The following is a 19859-nucleotide window of genomic DNA, read 5'->3' as shown; positions in this document are numbered from 1 at the left end:
AGGCCTACGTGTAAGCTGCATCCGGCAGTGACAAGTTAAGTATCCACTGAAGCTCAGGAAGGGGCTGGTCTCAGCCCCAAAGGCCATCCTTTCAAGTGAACAGTCCCCCACCCCACACCCAGAGACTTTTGTCCACTGTCTGGGCACAATACACATCTCACCACAGGGGAGCTATCAGGGGTCAAGTGACAGGTGGACACTGACTTTTGGTTTTAGGCAGGAGAATTACGACTTTCTAAAAGTGTAATTACCTAAATAATAATAATATAAAATAGGACCTGATCATTAAGTTGGATTTTGAAATACTACAAAAATGGCCTCTTGAACCATTTTGTAGCCACTACCATACTCAAATTAGAACCTAATAAATGTAATAGTGTAAACCAGTGTTAGTCTTTGGGAAGCCAACCTTTGGAGGTTTTTCACTGCCAGGTCGAAATGGCAGTTTAAACTGCACACCCAAGCTGCAAGGGTAGGCCTGGAGACAGGTTTTTTAGTGCTACTTTAAGTAGGTGGCACAATGACTGCCTCTAGTAGCATTTCATTTACCATTGGCTGGAGTAAGAGTGCACTTCTCCCTGCCTGCGGTATGAACCTGGTCATGTGTCCGACATGTGCTCCATTGTGGTCGGCCTGAACTTGTGACTTTGTCTGGGTTTGGTGTGACTATTTTTCCCTAAACCTTTTAAAGGTTTATAACTCCAGCTCTACTAATTGGATTTTTGTAATTCTGTCATTTTTATTTTTAAGAAATGTCCCTATTTTTCTATATAGGTTTGGGCCTTTTCTTGCCATGTGTTTTTACTTTATTACTGTTACTTTGCACATTGCCTAACTACTTTTGTGACAAGTTACCGGAGGGTTAGGCACAGGTTTATTTCCTAAACTTTGTGGTTCAACAGGCAGGAGAGCAGGAGCAGGAGCGGAGAAGATGTGGGACCTGCCAGCGGAAAGACACGTCAGAAGAAACCTGGCAACCATTTTTCAGACTATGGGGACACTGCTTTATGAAATCTCCTTTGATTGCTTAAGATTTATAAATCTTCACAACCTGGTCCTGAGGAGAATCAGAAATAATCTGGGGTTTGAAACGTGTTGAAGATTGGAACATTGGGTATTCCGTACATACTTCACATCAATATGGAGAATGATTAGGACTTTTGACAAAGCATTTCCTGCAGTGCCATATTAAATGGTGTTGGAACCCCACTGTGTATGCCGAGAGGGCTTACAAAACGTTTCCCTCGGGTCATTTTTAATTTAGGACTGGTTGAACACTGGATTGATACACGAGTTTTGTTGGTACATGGTTAAACACTTTTCACTAGCAATGTGATATTTTTGTTTAGCACTATGTTTTGATCAATGCGATCTACATATATGGATTCAGGTATCATTCTCCCTGTTTAAGTGATAACAAATGCAAGAAAATGAATGTATATAAGTGTTGAAATATAACTCAAGGTCATGTCTATTAAGTATAGTGATCTTTTCAGAAAATAAAATGTACGAAAATCTTCCAGCCACCAATTGTATTATTGTTTGAATTTCACATAAATAAAGCATTTGAAGTGATAGTCGGTGTCTGACATAGGTTTGGGCTGCCTCATGTCTTAAATAGTTGAATAGCTGGAGCAGCACTATTTTACAGTCTTGAGATGGTAGTAATTTGTTTCTTGATACCTGAACTTCAAACATGTGTGCTTCATTTGGCTGGAAATGTAGCAGCATTTGTTGCCATCTTAAGAAAACAACAGAACATAACAGACATAACAACTTAACAAAACAATCAAATCATAAGAGAGCATAACACAATAAAACATTCAAATTATGAGACCAACACCAGAAACACAACACAACACATCAGCATTACATTGTAATGGATGTATGATGTAACCCCACAGGCATTTACCCCGCACTCCTTTACAACGCAGTCAGTACCCCACGTGATCGTTACCACGCGCTGCTTTAGCCGCACGTCATTACAACGAATTGCTTTAGGGGACGCTGTACTTTGGAATAGTATAAATTGCTATCCCAACGCCAGTCTACACAACAGTAGGGATGGAGTTGGACTTAAAAATCCAACACCAGTCTAATAACATGTCCACTACAGCAAGTTGTTGTGACGACTTGCATGGTGAAGTATATGGGATTCTGACTTCGATGTAAAGGCCGGTCGCTGTAATGATGTCTCCCTGTTGCAATAATGCAGCTTAAAAGCACAGAAAAAACACAACACGTCATCTAAGAACATGCCAAACAAAAAACATTCATGTCACACAATACCATCTGTGTACATCGGCTTTTACAATACAGTGATAAAATATCATGGCAACCAGCACTGCCTGTCTTGCTACACCATGGACATGAAAAAATATCAGTCACAAATAGTTTGTGATCGGGCGCAGATCTGTCTTTCTTTGGTAAATGTCACTTACAAATTGGCTATTATCGATATTTTGTTCGCTCTATAGGATCAAAAACTGGTAGAGCAAATCAGTTCCTTAAATTGCAGAAATTGGTGTAATCATAATTTGACCTTCATATTTTATTTTGTAAACAAACCAACTATACTTAAAACCATTGATATGAAACATTGATTACCATGTACGCAAATAATACAGTAGAGAGACTAATGGTAACTGAAACATTGTATTCTAAAGGATCACTGGGTTTCATTTTAGTATTCTGGCATAATTCAAATATTTTTACATGATCGAAAAATCCTTTAATCCTTTTCCCACGGAAAAAATTAAAAGGAAATACCATATGTTATCGCGTGACGGCCTACAGAGCAGGACATCCTGAGTGCAAGCTGCACATCAGAAAGCCTAAACGACCAGATGTTTTCGTTACGATAAGATGTGCACTGCCTTTCAACAGATAAAAACATATTTTAGAATTTAAACTAATGTCACAATGATTGTTATTAAGTTAATGCCTAATTAGGTATATTGTTGATTTGCCGCTTCATTGAGAGATTGGAATGCCTATATTTGATGTGTACAGGAGCTTCTAATACATTTTATTAAAATTCCGACATTCATGCATCAAGGATTCACAAAACCCTACGCAAGATTTAGTGGCTTTCCCAATTTCCTTAAGCCTTAGTGCAGATGCCCATCTGCTGTGCAGCATGATTAAAAGTTAGAAAAAAAAGTGCTATGATGTGGCCACTCCTGGCCAAGTCACACCACTCTTTTTTCTTATGGTGGATGGAAGTGGGCAACGTGGACAGCGGGCAGAAGGGTGGGCAACACAGACAATGGGAGGGAGGGAATGAGCACCACGGACCACAGGAGGGGAACAAAATGCCAGAATATGGCCAGCTCCGGCTGCATCATTGGTGCTTTTTTATGGTGGGTGGAGGGACAGCACAGACAAAGGGAGTGTGGGAGGTGGGAGGAAAGAAGCAACATGTCAAAGAGGGGTGGGAAGGAAGAAGCATCAAGGACAACGGAGATGAGTGGAAAGAAGGCTAATGGATGAATCAACTCGGACAACGAGGAAGAAGAAAGAGAAATAGAACCTCAATCATAGCGCAAGCAGCCAAAGTCCTCTTATCAAGCTGAAGCAATCAGTACTTGGACTATCCTCCACATGAAAAATGAGGAAGTGAAGTCCGCACATGCTGGTCCACTAGGAGGCAGCAAATCAGGGTGACAATAATGTCAACTAATGGTAAGCAATGGGCGTGTTCCCAGCCCCTTGTAGTATGCAATATCTCTTGCAAGCAAGGCTAATGACACTGGAACATAGGGTGTCAGTATTGTAAACTATACAGCAAATATTTATTAACAGACAGTCATTGAGGGATCCTGGGAATGAAAAATCATTTGTTTCACTATGAACCACGTTGTGTAATTTAGTATTTCATGAAAAAGACATTTTCTATAATATACAACAGTGTAATAGATGTGAACTGCTACATAAGGAACATTGTTGTTACCTACATTGCACTTTTATCTCCAAATACTCTTTTTAGAGTTTGGTGATTATCTACTGAGTAGAGAAAGGAGTGGTAAATAATCAGTTGCATGATTCTCTAATGGCTGGGAAACTACTCCAGAATCATCTCTTCCTCTATTGGAGGATTCTGTGTAAGTGAAGTGTACACTAACAGAGGATGTATTACTTATTTTACTAATTGTAGAATTTTCCACAACCACCAAACTTTAACTTGGCATCTGCATGTATATATTCCTTTGTTTTATATAATTTAAATTAAAACTATTTTTTAATTCTCAAAACTGCATACACCACACATGGCCTGTTTTCACATGGTAATGGCCAGAGATAATAAGGACAGGAGACATGTTACAAGCGTGTCTAATATTTCTATGGTCAGTATCACCACCAAACATTCTTTAGACATTCCATGGTTACCACATCAAATTCTCCCTATGGGGAATTTGCAAGGCGCACACACATGCTGATTGAGATATGGGCGTCAGTGAGGTGATATCCATTGACAAGTAATCTACATCATCCACCAGCCCAGCAATCTTCCTTTAGTAAAGATACAGTTGAATACCTTTCTGTACCAACACCTGTTCCTGCTGTAACGTTTAACAATAGTAAAACACCAGTATACGTGGCTGGTGAGTGGATTCCAACTCCCCTCTCTTCTATCTTTAAATATAAACCCAATCATGCTGGGAAACGTGAAGGATGTCATCCTGCACGTAGATGGCAGGCTCAGCACAGCTTAAGATTCCTTATACTCAACACAAGCAGTTGCCTTTACATAGCTTTATGTTTTGGCTACTGGGGCTAAAATTGGGCACTGTTTGATCTCATTCAGAGAGTTGTGTAAATGTAAATAAAATATTGTAACAGTACATCTAAACGGTCAGATAGCTGCTCTTCATCCTCCTGTCCTATGCCTATTTGGAAAGGAACTAACATTCTCTAGATGATAAGTAATCATCCAAGTACTTCACCAACTTTTGCAATTTCATCTTTCAATATCAGTTCCCACTCCTGAATTGTACGATTAGAACGTGACAGCTTAGAATCCACTGCCACCTTGGAAAGTACCCTAAATGTCTGGCGTGACAGGGCTGCAGCTCCTACCATGGTTGCTTGTGAGACCTCTGTGAGTGCCATTACTCAAAAACGGATGGTGTGAGATTGAGGAAGTTTTCTCTTGCTAGCCTCTAGTATTTCTCTAGAAGGCTAAAATAACTATCTAAAGTCTAGTAAGTATTCTGCATGTGAAATTTAATGTTAAAACATGAAATTTCGTGCACCTTTAAATTTGTACCAAGTAAAAAGAAACTGATAATATCCATCTTATTTTAATGTTGCTAGGAAAGTGCACAAGGCTCAGAATAATCATATGAACTGAAATTCTGCATTTTATTAAAGACACGGAGGCTAATATTATTACAGTTTCCTTTAATGCCTTCCAACTTCTTATGCGCAGTATGGTATATCTCATCCTTTCCCTCTTCCACTCTTTTCTAGTCCTGTAGGAAATGAAGTGGATTTTACTTAGTTCACATTTCACAGCCCCACTCAAATAACTGTGTCATAAAAATACATCTGAAACTTCTGGTCCACCCTCGGCAGTTTTTCAGTAGTAAATACTTTGCTTGCTCCAGTAACATAACATTAGTGCAGACTCCACGAGCAGAGCGATTCTTAATTCGCTATTTCTTCATCATCATCACAGATGCCATCTTCAATGTTATAACTTTATGACAGCATTCAAAAATCATGATGGCCATCCAATAGGTCATAGTATGTCTTCTATGCATTTCGGACCGATTGGTCTTTCATCAGAGCAATAAGCTAAAGTTTGGAGTATGGGGAGATGCAGTGGGTCACGGAATGGGACGGCGACCCAGACGCAATGGAGCAACTCCAAAACCAGTGCTCTATCTGAGGATTAAAGTGGTGGCAAGATGCTGGGCCAGACACCATCCTTCATGGTTGCTGCCCCTGGAGCTGATTCAGTCTGCACACATTAGTTGAAACCAACACTATGAGGGAAAACAATGCATCTCTTGAAATTGGTCCTAGTAAAGGATTGCATATTAGGGACCTGTGTGCTTTTTTTGTGAGTTTTCTATAGTGCTAACTTTACCTGAGGGTATCATGTCGCTTTAATTGAGCACCAGTACTTGGTTACATTTTCAGGGTGTGTTTTAGTGATTGTCAGGCTTCCTGGTTGTCTTGCCGAAAATGACACTTAAAAGAGGGGCGTGGATCAAATAAAGAGTTTCCTCTCATTGAGACCCACAGTGCAACTCCTTTCTCTCTCTGGTCCTGCTTCTCATTCTAGTTTACTTGTCCTCAGCTGCGGGTAGTATGCATTTTTTTACCTTAAATCAGTGGATTCGCTGTAACCGAATACAGATTGCTTCATTATACGGTTTCATTTTTGATTTGTTTGTCACAATGTCAATTTGTAGACCTGTTCAGCAAATATTAGAAAATGGTATTCATGTTTAATCGTCCCCAGGGTGAGGTGAAAGTGATGTCTGAGGGAGAGGTGTGACGCGAATATATGACGTTCCAATGCATGCAAATACAACGCATGCTTTTACAATGCAGTCTTTACATCGCAACTACCATTACATTGCGTGATTTTACAAAGCATGCCATTACAACGCATTTTTAAAACTACCATTACAACGCATAACAACGCATAATACTTTTAGGGCAACAGTAGGGTAAGTGTTGGATAGTGTAGGGGTAAAAATTACTACATTTTGGATAGTGTATGGGTAAAAATTACTATTCCAGCTCCAGTGATTGCAACAGTAGGGAAAGTGTTGGATAGTGTAGGGGTAAAAATTACTATTCCCATGTACTCCAAAACCTAAACCCACACTAATACTAAAAAAAATCACCATTACTTATCTTATAATGCGCTGTAATGGTATGCTTTGTAATGGTATGTGTTGTAATGCATGTGTTATAGTGACATGCGATGTAAAGACAGTTGCATCGTAACAGTTGCGTTGTAAAGGTAGGTCATTGTAATGACTGCGTTGTAATGGATGTTACCCGTGTGATGCAGCAGCCAGAGTGGCTGACTCAGGAGCGCTGGGCTCACGGTTTGTGCGCGGGTAGCAACTCAGCTCAGCACCATGTGACTCTGGGTAATATCTTCCCAACTGCCACCAGCGCCTTGAAACCCTTAAGGAGGTGATATGTTCGCACTTTACAAATAGGAATTTTAGGTCTTATTATTATGTCTGTGAAGAACACATTCTTGCCATATCATACCTCTGTGTTGTCAAGTAGTGCCAGATAAAGGGTAAAGGTTGTTCTCTGACAAATAGTCATGTGAGCCTGGTGCCCCAGTACTGTCTTCTAATCAATCCAGCAAAATAAAAAACTTTGGGGCAGTTTTATTGTTTTCATCATATATCAAGCTTCAAGGTAGTAGTTGAATTAATAAAAATACGAAAACATAGAAACCACAATGGAGAAAACGAAATCATGTAAAACCAATTTTAAGGAAATACAAAACAATCAAAAATTAAAGGAAACATTTTGCATATTAAAGAAAAGATAATTATAAAGAAATCCAAAATTACATTATACTTCGGTGGAGTCTAGGACTACTGTGGGATGTTTGGGCTCAGGGATAGATCATGTTTAGGGTGATCAGTGGGTTCTCAGAGGTGAGGAATAATTGGTTTTATGGCATAGAATAGGGTTTTTGGTGTTCAGTGATGGGTGGAGTGTAGGGGTGGTGAGGTCTTTTTAGTGTTCACAGATAAGTTGTGTTTAGGCGTGTGAGGTGTTTTTAGATTTAAGGGATGGGCGGATTGTATAGGTGTCAATAAGTTTTAGGGTGCGTGAAGTGGCGGAGTTTAGGGCTGGTGAGGGTTTTTAAGGTTCAATTATGAGTAGCGGCTGGGATGGTGAAAGGTTTTTAGGGTTCAGGATGGGGTGGAGTTCAGGGTAGTGAGGGGTTTTAATCATTAAGGGATGGATGGGGTTTCTATGTAGAATGGGGTTTTAGACTTCAGGTATGAGTGTTGTTTATGTGTGGTGAGAGGATTTAGAAATCAGGGATTGATGTTGTTTAGTGGTTGAGAAGGTCAGTGATGGATAATAAATAAGCATTCAAAAGCCAATTTCAGCCGAAAAGACTTTCTATGAATTGGTTTCTCAGTAGTGGTATTCCATTAAATCGTTTTTGTATGAAATCACATACAACCCAGCTTCATAGATTCAATTTAATGAATGTAAGCACTACAACAAGTTATAACAATTATTATTGCACTTGTCTCTTTCCCATTTATTAACTAATTCTTCATTGGGAATCCCTCAGTTTCACTAACTCGCTTACTAAGTGACCTAGTCATTTGCTTTCTGAAGAGGTCACACATTCACATTGATGCACTGAGAATCTCTTAATTTTATTGCAATAAAATTACAATCAAATTGTCTTTTTTATAATGCATATCATGAACTTGATTGTGTAGTGGACTCTCATTTTCACCCATCTTTGATGGTACTGATATTATAAATCACGCAAAAGGTGATGGGAAGAATGCTGGTAATTTGTCTAACCACTGCTAATTGCTCAGGGTAGCATTCCAACCAATCGTTCTTTGTCCACCATGCCACCTGGAAATGTTTGAGGTAATCCCATAAGCAGGGGCTATGAAAAAGGGGGTAGGTCCCAAAACATTGATTTCCTATGTTGCTGGTACAGAAAAAACTGATGAATTGAACTACATCAAATTCGGCAAAAAGTTAGAACTTTACTCAAAAAGGGCACCTTTTGTGACTTGTTGTGAATCTATACAGCTGTGTTTGAGAAAGCTGCATTTAAACATGTGGTCATGAAGAAGGTATAACAAATAAGTATATCTGAATTGTTGGTTCCATGAGAGCCCAGAGGAATTGAAAATGTAAAAAAATAGTGCCCTTTGATTGATCGAGAATTGGATTTTCAGTCCCTGAAGACCCAGTACCAAACAAAATGATTAGCCGGAGAAAAATGGCGTGGCCTCCATTACAGGAGTCTGTCCTTTAAAATGTTGAAATCAATATAAGGGGGCAGGCTATGGACACCCTAAACCCCAGGCACTTGTTTAAGGGTGGACCCTCCAGGTGGCCAAAAATAAAAATAAAAAACCATTGTACTTCCTCTGGAGCCACCGCTCAAGCTTTACCCCCATGTACCACTTCTGGTACCATGGTACCATGCAAGATTCTCTGAACAAAGCATGATAATCACATTGAAGCAAAAGAAATTCTAAATTCACTGCTTGTTCTAAGCACTTGCATGTGCTACTGTTTCAAAGATGTGGTTCCAATGTATTTCAAACAAAAAAAAATGTTTTTATGAAGTGTAATGTAGGTAGCCTTATCTTTACAATATTAAAATATGTCTAAATGAGGTCCAACTTCTTTCATCCATCCGTTCATTGTGTTTGTGCAAAATGCTGTAAAGTGGCATATTTTGCGTTCTCTCGAAAACTCTTTCTCTTCAATTTCCTATGTTTAAAACCTCCTCTTTCATATTGACCTTCTCTCTCATATGACTCTTGAGTGAGCTATTTTGAAGAGATCACACAGTAGCCTCAAAATGCTTTTGCCTTTTACAGCTTATCCTGTATATATCTTTTAAGTCTGTAATGTCTCCTGCTTTTATTTTTGATCATTTTGATATTTGCCTCTGTTTACAGCCTTTTTTTACTGAAATGATTAATGTAAGTGTCTTCATCATGTCTGTAACATCTACAATAGGATAGACAGGATATCCGTCACCAAGGCCCTAAATCTTTTAGGTACAAAATGATGAAATGACAGGAGTAGGGTCTGCCTCCATTTCTTATGGAATGTTACATTTACATAACAGTTAAAACAAACAGAAGTACCATAGACAAGTGTATATACAGAAGAACACTACCTCACAATCGTCAGGGGCCTTGGCACACAAAGTTAATGTATATGGAGCCAAGTGGCAAAAGCATTTCTGAGCCTAGGGAATACTACTATAGGTGTACTCTTTTACATACTTTTACTTGTCTCTGTGATTTGTCCCAAAATGAGCAGCTCCCTATGATGAAAAGGACACAGTATTTTGCATTTGTAATAATTGTTTATAAATATTCTTATTTTATTACATTTTGGTTGTTTTGACGCCAATTCATATGGCATTGCAAGATTATGTAAACAGTACTACTGGAGTACTATTTTAGATACTCAAAATTGCTTTTTCAATAGTCTCCTATGTATTGATCTGGTTACAGGAAATGCGCAAGAGGTGACAGGGTTTAGCACATCTAATGGTTCAATTCGCGCTGGGTAAGGCTGAGTCCTGGGGAGTTTTAAGAGGACTCTCTGCTTGGAAAGAGTCAGGATAAAGCCATGTTTAATTATGACAATATTGCCTATAGTTTGCAAGTCATTTCTGTTCCCCAAGCCAAGATCAGAGCAGAGCACATAAAACAGTATTCTAAAGGAAATAGTTTAGACTCTCATAATGCTTTAATGTATTTTATTTTAAGGGGTGTCGGTTGGCTTGAATCAACATATTCCTTCCATGTAAAATACATCTACATTTGAAATGTTATCAGGCGCCGTGTCATAAACGTGCGCTGTCACAGAGCAAAGATCCCTCTCTCTTTATGGGACATTCATTGCATTCACGTAATTCAGAAATTCTCCGTTAGTCCATCAACTTCAGAAAATACAAACAAGAAACAGGGTGCAGCGCTTGCCGCTGTCTGCCGATCACTCCCATATCAGAAAATGGATAAGATATGAGTATGCACTTTAGAGGGTGCAATATTTGAAATACAGACGCGCAGGTCTTCTCCGCACCAATGCACCCATTCATTGCACGGGTCTGGGTGTACACATGTGTACGTGCCAATTGACTGCAAATGTACTTTTTCGCATGTATTTATTTTAGTTTCTCCTCAGGTAAATTACATCACTGTTGGAGGAGATGGGTATTCCTGTCCCATTCTCATCCTGGAAATGCACGGTAAATCTATATGCATTTTCAAGGGTTGGTAACAAGCTGCAGATTTGTGGGTGTTCACGAAGTTTTTCAAGTAGACCCACCCAGAAATTCCCATACATAGGTATTGAAGAGCTGAAGATACCGGACGGTCTGTTTTGAATTAATCTGGGCAGTGGCGTAACGAAAGTTGAAGAGGCCCCCTGCAAAGTACAGACAGGGGGACCCCATGTTCCAGACCTAGTCCGAAGCTCTAAGACCACTGGCCTATCTGTGCCAGAGGGGGCCTCTGGAGCTCTGGCCCCCCTCGCCGTGGGGGCTGTGGCGGCTTTTGTCACACCACTGCATCTAGGGACAATGTACACAACCTTCTGTGACCTTACTCACTTTTTGGATCACTTGTGATTTAAAGACCCCTCTCTGCTCTGGGGAACCGACAGCGTTGCTTTGCAATGGGGAAGGCACTTACTTACCTGAATTTATATCTCTTCCAAACTGCATTAATAAGGATAGGTGACCTCTCAAATACAATAAACTGAGTCCATTATTGACAACATCTCGTATAACATCAACAAGGATATAATCCTTGGCATCACAAGCACCGAGGATTTTGTTTGTGATGTTGGATTTTATATAACAAAACACCAACATTATTATTGCTACTAGTAATAATAATACAACAGATAACCATGTTTATGATAGTGATGATAATTACAGTTATAAACACAAAATATTTATGTTTCACTAAAAACAGTGTTACAAAATGATTGTAATCGGACTGTTTCCCATGCACTATTGATAATTTAATCCATATCTTTTCAGGTGCAATCTAGCTCCAGTGCTGGAGTTTGCGGAAGATGTTGGGACCAAGTCTGACTTCATTACCATGAACCCGTCCGTAGTACAAAGAGCCTTTGGAGGGTTTAGGAATGAGAGTGACCGCGAGAAGTTCGTCCAGCGGTTGTCCATGCTGAATGACAGCGTACTTTGGATCCCTGCGTTCATGGTGAAAGGGGGCGAAAAGCATGTGGAGTGGGTGAACGCGCTGATCCTAAAGAACCAACTGAAGGTGCGAACCGCCTACCCCTCGCTGAGACTTATTCATGCAGTCAGAGGGTAAGTACTAGGGATCTGTCAACCGAACTATTCGCTGGATGTGAAGATTCACTAGCATCGGTCTTTGTAAGGAAGGCTTTTGTGTTTGTATTTTTGCCAATGGGGAGAGTTCATTCTGCAAAACATAATTAGTAACAAATGTATTTTCATCAGTAACTATGAATTGCCTTTGAAAACCATGAAATGAGAAAAAACCTGAATGCACCATCCTTTCATTCCCCACCTATTCATTATGGAAAATATAGATTTCAATTACACTCCGCATTGCCTCTCCATGACCATTCTTGCAAATTTAGTCTCATACACAATGTGCAGCAAAAGAAATTTTTCAGTAGAGTAAATTAAAAACTCATCTTCATGTCTAGCACGTGGAAATTAAATCTACAATTACCAATGCAGAAGGATCAACATTTCAGAAAAATGAAATAAGATTCCATAACTTCAAAAGTAGTTTAGCTAATGAAAATTGAATATCAACATGAATGTTGTAAAGCTTTTTTGCAATTGAAACATTTGGAAGATTTGATTATATTACACATCTTCATTGTGCATGCATCAGTGTGACATTTAGAGACTGATTACGATGTCGGTCGGAGTTCCCCTCGACCAACACCGTTTCGTGGAAAGAACAGCTCGTATTTCGGCGGTTCCGACCGCACAATTAGGTTGCCTATTCCATTTATCAATGGGAGTTGATGCAGTGGGGGGAAACAACTCTCAGCACAAGCTGCCATTGAGAAATTGAAGTTTTTAAACATCCCTGATGGTGCCTGCCACACGGTGCAGGGATGTAATGGGGTGTCCCTTAGGGCCAAATGCAGAGGGACAAAAGGGTAAGGGGGCTCTGCTTGGGACCTCCAAACTTAGTCTCCAACAGCCAGTCTATGTCAGAAAGGCCAACATGGATTGGCTGTCGGAAACTAAATCATAATCCCAACAGCGTAAACACCGTCCTTAAGGGATTATGAGAGCTTTCTGACTGGCTGACGGGCTCCTTCAGCCCGTCAGAACCAAGTTGGATTCCCTGGCCGGTTTAAACTCCAACCATCACCATCATAATACGGTAGTCAGACTTTAAACCTACCATGTCGGTCTTATTCAGGCCCAGAGTTGTTTCTCTTCCTGGGATGACAGATTGATTAAAGGATTCCAGCAGTAGTAACACCTAAATAAAATATTTTACTGCTGGGAATGGTCTTTGTTTCAGTGGTGCACAGCACTACAAAGCAATTAAAAACTACCAACCAATAGCGCATCATATTTTACTGTATTTAATGTGGAGACAGTTATCTGTCACTAACTTGGAGCTTTGATGGAACTTAAGGTCGTTGCTACAGATGCTTGGTTGGATCAGCTATCTCTGCGATCTGACTGCTCATATATGGATTGGGAAAATTTGTGGCGGAGTCACCTGTTAATAATGGTTGTATGATAGAACCACGAGTGGGTAAAGCAGACATGTGCCTCCACGACACAACCTAAACACCAAATGCGTCTTAATATGCATTCCTTTCCCATGCATGCCTTTACCACAAACGTTTGTGGTAAAGGCATGAATTGTAAAGGGGTATGTGTTGCTAAGGTCACGTCCCCCCTCCCCTGCCCTAAGCTACAAACTCCGCCTCTGCCCCCACCCGCCCTGACATTCAAATAGCCCTACCCTACCACCTCCCAACCCCGACGCTGTCCCTAACCCTTAAACACTACCTCGACCCCAGACCACTGTCTTGCTTTGTTCCTACAACAACCCCAACCCCTTCCACTGCCCTTAGGCAAACCCCTATTTTAAAGAACTACCCAACCCCCAGCACTAAAAACTATCCGCCCTCCCCTAAGCCCAAAAACTGCCCCAACTACCAATTCCATTTCCCCTGCCCTGAGGCCTAATACCCTTTCCCTTAACCCTGTCCCTTAAGCTGACCAAGCCCAGCCCAACTAAGCCCTAAAAACTCCCCTGCCCTCCCCTAAGCCCTAAAAACGACCCCCAACTATCCATTCCCTTGCCCTGAGGCCTAATACCGTATCCCCTAAAAAAAATACTACCCTGACCCCCAGCCCTAAAAACGACCCGACCCCCAGCCCTGAAAACTACCCCTGACCTCCAGCCCTGAAAACTACCCCATCCTTGAAAACTAGCCCCAAATCACCCACCCTGAAAACTACCTCCAACCCCCCAGCCCTGAAAACTACCTCCAACCCCTCCAGCCCTGAAAACTTCCCCTGACCCTCCCTTCCCTGAAACCTACCCCAACCCTCTCAGCCCTGAAAACTAACCAAACCCCCCCAGCTCTGAAAACTACCTCCAACCCCCCAGCCCTTAAAACGACCTCCGCTCCAGCCCTGAAAACTACCCCTGACCCACCCCGGCCCACAAAACTATCCTGACTCACCCCAAGCCCACAAAACTATTCCAACCTACCCGAGTATAGAAAAACCACTCCAACCCCCTGGCCCATAAAACTACCCGACCCCCCAGCCTTCTTAACTACCACAGAACAACCCCCAACCCACCCAGCCCACAAAACAAACCCTGCCCCACCCCCAGCCCACAAAACAACCCCAGACTCACCCCAAACCATAAAACTACCCCGACCCCCCACCCTACTAAACTATCACAAAACAACCTTCAACCAACCCCCCGCCCAGAATGACACCCAGCCCCACTTACCTCACCGCTTCCTGTGCGGTCTTTCTGCTTCCGTCAGCCGCAGCCAGCAGCTAGACCATGCATTGCCTTAGGCAAGCATGGTTTAGCTGGCAGAGTCGGAAAACTCATGGTTTAGACTGCGGTGTTCCAAATGTTTCCCGTTGATAATACCCTTGTTCCCCTCCACTGGAATTACGTTGCCAATGACTTCATAATTCTGGGGAGTGGAGAAATGACAGGGATGTTATGTTTCTTGGGGGATAACATGTGGCAATCAGGGCTTCCGTGCCAATTCCTGCAAGTTTTCACCCTAAGTTTCACACAGATTTTTTTCATGTGAAACACCACAGCTTAATATTCCGATAGGGCCGCTAACTACAGTTACCAGTCCCATCAGTATAACCAGGAGCTTATAATGAGGCCTTTCTCATCTAATTTTCCCCCAAAATATTTCCCCTTATTCTTGCTCACATTTATATTTCCACTTTTGTGCGTGGCAAATGTACACTCGCAAGTGGGTTGATTACTTCACATGTAAATTTGCAAGGGCACACAATCCACTGGGATGAATCCACTTAACTCATGGTTCATCAGTTCATAGGGCACACAATCCACTGGGATGAATCTACTTAACTCATGGTTCATCAGTTCATAGTGCACTGCCATTGCACACCTGAATGGTTATCAGGTCATACCTAGCACATGTGAAAGTGAAAGGAACATGTTCAACCCCTCTGTGTATATCCACAACACTGTACCGCATCAGCACAGTGCTGCATATAAGCACTACTTCATAATGCTAAATTCTACCCACTTTTTATAGGCATAACATATTTGGCATGGAATATGAAAATGCAGTGGATGGACCCTTGAAGCTGTCTTGAAGAGGCTTTTGAAACGGGCCTATAAGTAAATGGCAGTATCAGAAGTGCTGGTCTGACATGCCAGTGTGTAGGCTGTTTTTTCGCTGTTTGCGGGCCTGTTTTAGGATCTAGTGGGCTGTTGTTTTTACTGCTGATTTCCCTGATATCATCACAAACTTTGCCTGGAGTATTGCATAAATGCATGCAGTCTTCCATTCCTTGCAAAACGCCTATGCATAAGTTGAAGACTGGTCTTTTTTCCAGAATCTAGGCCATTTTTTCAGGTGACTAATTTGCTAATGAGGGGCCCGTCCTACTGTCTGTCCCATAATCACCCAGTTTCTGCTTTTGCACTGTCATGGATGGAGACAACGAATGAGTTTGTGACACTCAAGTGCAAGATTGATATTTACATATTCATTGAACATGGTTATGTAGTATTTGGCTGCCTATGCACAAGCATAACGTGTGTCATATGGGCATATCTGTAATGCATAAAGTGTAACAATTTTGACCAAGAGTGTTTTTACCTGCTAATGCAAGTCTAGTCTACTCAGTTGTGTTATTCTAAAGAAACACTTACTTAGAAACTTTTTCTGGAGAAACCTTTCTACAAACACGTTTGCTTGAATTGTTTCAAATGAGTGGTATTTATTGGATGTTGAATACATCAATGTGTATGTCCTTCTTGTTGAAAAAAATGCCTGCAGTTTATTTTTCCAGGAATCCAAATATTCACTCCCTCCCAGTCCACATTTTTTGTGTGGATCCTCCTGAGAGAGATGTGGAATAATAAAATGTATAGCATGAGAGAGGTATTCGAGGTTGAAAATCTAATTTCTCAGATAAGGAGACAGAAAGGTTTATATCAACAAGTCGGAGAGAAAGAGCTCACAGGGTACAATGAAATACCCAATTTGGATGAAGAGAGGGTTTCCCATGGTGGGAAACGAGGGGGGGAGGGCGTACGGTTCAATATTAGGTAATTTAGTTGGGAGCATAGAGGGGAAAAAAAAGCCAGTCCTCATATGTACATGGGAATGGAGTATCAACAGGAGATGGTGTGATCATATATACACAAATGAAGATAAGAGATAAGAAAGAGACCCATGAATTAAGGGTTCTGACCTGGAATGTGAATGGGTTAAGGGTTAGTGGTAGGAGGAGGAATATTTAAGAACTACTTGGGGAGAGAATGTGGCCCAATGGCTAGGCCGGTCAACCTCGGAGCTGGGGAACCAGTTCGAATCTTGGCAGAGATGCTCAACATTCTGTGATTCTGGGCAAATCACTTAATCTCCCCGTGCCTAACAAAAAAATGAAAGTGTTCTTCTGTAACGCAACTGATGCTCATGTAAAGTGCTCTGATACCTTTGGGTCTATCTAGTTCTAGGCCAGCAGTGAATTCACCAAAAATGAGAGAGAGTGCGCATCGGGTAATAAAGAACCTGGCCCGGTGGATATCTGGAGGTTAAAGGCGAGCAGAGAAGAGAATATACTTTTCAGAATAAAAAATATTCTCATTCCTCTAGAATTGACTTTTTCTTAATTGATGTAAAATTAAAAAAGAATATTAGTAGGGTATTACACCAACCAATACATCTGTCAGATCATGCTGCAATACAATTAGAGATCTCCGTAGCGAAGTTCCCCTCCCAGACTAGATGGAACTTAGATAGGACTCTCCTAGAGGAGACGGATGTTGTGAATGTCTTGAAAGCTGATACAATAGAATTTTTTAAGCTAAATGAGCCATCGTCCCCCATATATATTGTATGGGGTGCATATAAAGCCTACATTTGTGGAAGATTGATTAACTTTGTAGCGTGCCATTGAAAAGATGGCAAGAACAAACTTTTACAATATGAATTGAGAATTAAGGAAATCCAGGATGAGTTAACGAAGTGTGTGCAGGCCACTACAATTGTAGTACTTCACAGTAATCTAAGGGAGGCTAAGGTAACTTTATTAGAATATTTGGAGGGGAATGTGCAGAAGAGGTGGATGGCTAGCAAGTTGGCACATTATGAATATGGAGAAGGGTGTAGGAAGTTGTTAGCCTGGAAGGTGAAACAAGACAATATTAGGAACGAAATTAAAAAAGTAGTAGATAGTGTGACTATAGAGAGATGTACAGAAGACCTGACGAATCGGGAGGCCTTCCTGGGTTTCTTCCAAGATTTATACACTGATGATACAATAGCTACACAAACGGAGATCAGAGAGTGGATTCAACAGGATAGTCTACCTAGTTTGAGTATAGATCAACAATTATCCCTTAATCAAGAAATCACCATATAGGACATGGGTACTCACAAACTTTCTGTCGGGGGCCAAAATGACAGTGTAGTTTGTGGCCGAGGGCCGCACTGGTAGGGGTGGGGTCAGTGGGGGGCGGGGTCAATGGGGGCGGGACTAGAGTAAAAAAATCAACTCTGTTTAAAAAAGTAGACAATGCAATCTTAACAGGCATTGCATAGCTTCATACACACTTTACCCCAATTCCGTCACAGGGTTACTTTTGGCCCATCCTTAGCCCCGCAATAGCGTGCAATGTCTTGCAAACGCAATGGTGGAAAGGCATGGACGAAAAACTGCATAAAGTCAAGAGGACTCCCAAGGGTTTACTTTTTATTCCTGGAGCAAACTCCATGACTGCTGAGGCCAGTCTCTCTCTCTGTCTCTCTCAGTCAGTCAGTCCCTGTCTCTCCCAGTCAAACAGTCTGTCTCTCTCTCTCTGTCAGTCAGTAAGTCTCTCTCAGTCAGTCAGTCAATCTCTCTCTGTCAGTCAGCCTCTCTTAGTCAGTCAGCTAGTCTGTCAGTCTCTCTGTCAGTCAGTTATTCTCTCTCTATCAGTCACTCTCTATGTCAGTCTCTCTTAGTCTTTCCTAGTCAGTCTCTCTCAATCAGTCTCTCTCTCTCCTAGTCAGTCAGTCTCTCTCTCTGTCAGTCAGTCTCTCTCTCTGTCAGTCAGTCTCTCTCTCTGTCAGTTACTCTCTCTCTATCAGTCACCCTCTCTCTATCAGTCACTCTCTCAGTCAGTCTCTCTCTGTCAGTCAGTCTCTCTCTGTCTGACTGCGAGAGAGAGAGTGACTGAGAGAGAGAGACTGTCTGACAGAGAGAGACTGACTGAGGGAGAGAGACTGACAGACAGAGAGACAGAGTGACTAAGAGAGAGAGACTGACTGACTGACTAAGAGACTGACTGACTAAGAGTGAGACGGACTGGGACAGAGAGACTGACTGACTGACTAGGAGAGAGAGACTGACTACGAGAGAGAGAGTGGCTGAGAGAGAGAGACTGTCTGTCTCTCTCTCCTAGTCAGTCAGTCTCTCTCTCTCCTAGTCAGTCAGTCTCTCTGTCCCAGTCCGTCTCACTCTTAGTCAGTCAGTCTCTCAGTCAGCCAGTCTCTCTCTCTTAGTCACTCTGTCTCTCTGTCTGTCAGTCTCTCTCAGTCAGTCTCTCTTTTGTCAGTCAATCAGTCTCTCCGCCAGTCTTTCTCTTAGTCAGTCTGCCTCACCCAATCAGTCAATCTCTCTGTCAGTCAGTCTCTCTTAGTCAGTCAGCTAGTCTGTCAGTCTCTCTGTCAGTCAGTTACTCTCTCTCTCTATCAGTCACTCTCTCTGTCAGTCTCTATCAGTCTTTCTCAGTCAGTCTCTCTCAATCACTCTCTCTCTCAGTAAATCATTATCTCTCTCTTAGTCAGTCAGTCTCTCTCCACTCTCTCTCACCAACCTCTCACTCTCTCTCTCCTTTTTCTCTCTCCACACTCTCTCTCCCCCGCTCTCCACTCTTCCTTCTCTCCTCTCTCTCCACTCTCTCTCTCTTTCTTTCCACTCTCTCTCCACTCTCTCTCTCTCCACTCTTCCTTCTCTCCTCTCTCTCTCCACTCTCTCTCTCTTCATCTCTCTCTCCTCTCCACTCTCTCTCTCCACTCTCTTCTGTCACTGGTAAAAGTGGGTTTCTGGAGGGCCATGGGTACATTAACTGCAAGGTAAGTGGGCTGCCAAGGAAGGCCTGCCCGCCTCACTATGAGTACCACGGGAAGCAGCAACATTCCTGGGGAGAGGTATGCTTGGTTGTGAACCATAAAAGTACAGGGATATGTATGATTCCCCTTCAGTATCTATGTACTTTGTGGGCAAATGTAGGTGAAAACAATGCTGTCAAAATCGTAATTTAGTGCGTTAAAAAAAAGAAAAAACTTTGCAAGTACAATTAGCATATCTCACAAATTGAAAGGTTGTGTACTAATTGAAAATACTTAGTAGGGCTGTGTGTGAT

The 19859-nt window shown here is 41.6% G+C and overlaps 1 protein-coding gene across 1 annotated transcript in view; it reads left to right on the top strand.

Annotated features, from left to right (window-relative positions):
• Nucleotides 1-19859, top strand: part of ST8SIA4 (ST8 alpha-N-acetyl-neuraminide alpha-2,8-sialyltransferase 4) — a 442546-nt gene that overhangs the window by 238739 nt on the left and 183948 nt on the right. Inside the window, exon 4 of the mRNA XM_078675440.1 lies at nucleotides 11771-12064. Within this exon, the coding sequence (XP_078531566.1) occupies nucleotides 11771-12064 (294 nt within the window). The remainder of the gene's footprint in view (nucleotides 1-11770; nucleotides 12065-19859) is intronic.

The sequence above is a fragment of the Lissotriton helveticus genome, chromosome 2_1, assembly GCF_964261635.1.
Source record: "Lissotriton helveticus chromosome 2_1, aLisHel1.1, whole genome shotgun sequence".
Classification (NCBI taxonomy): domain Eukaryota; kingdom Metazoa; phylum Chordata; class Amphibia; order Caudata; family Salamandridae; genus Lissotriton; species Lissotriton helveticus.
Note: the sequence above shows the minus strand (reverse complement) of the source record. Positions and strands in the feature narration are given on the sequence as shown.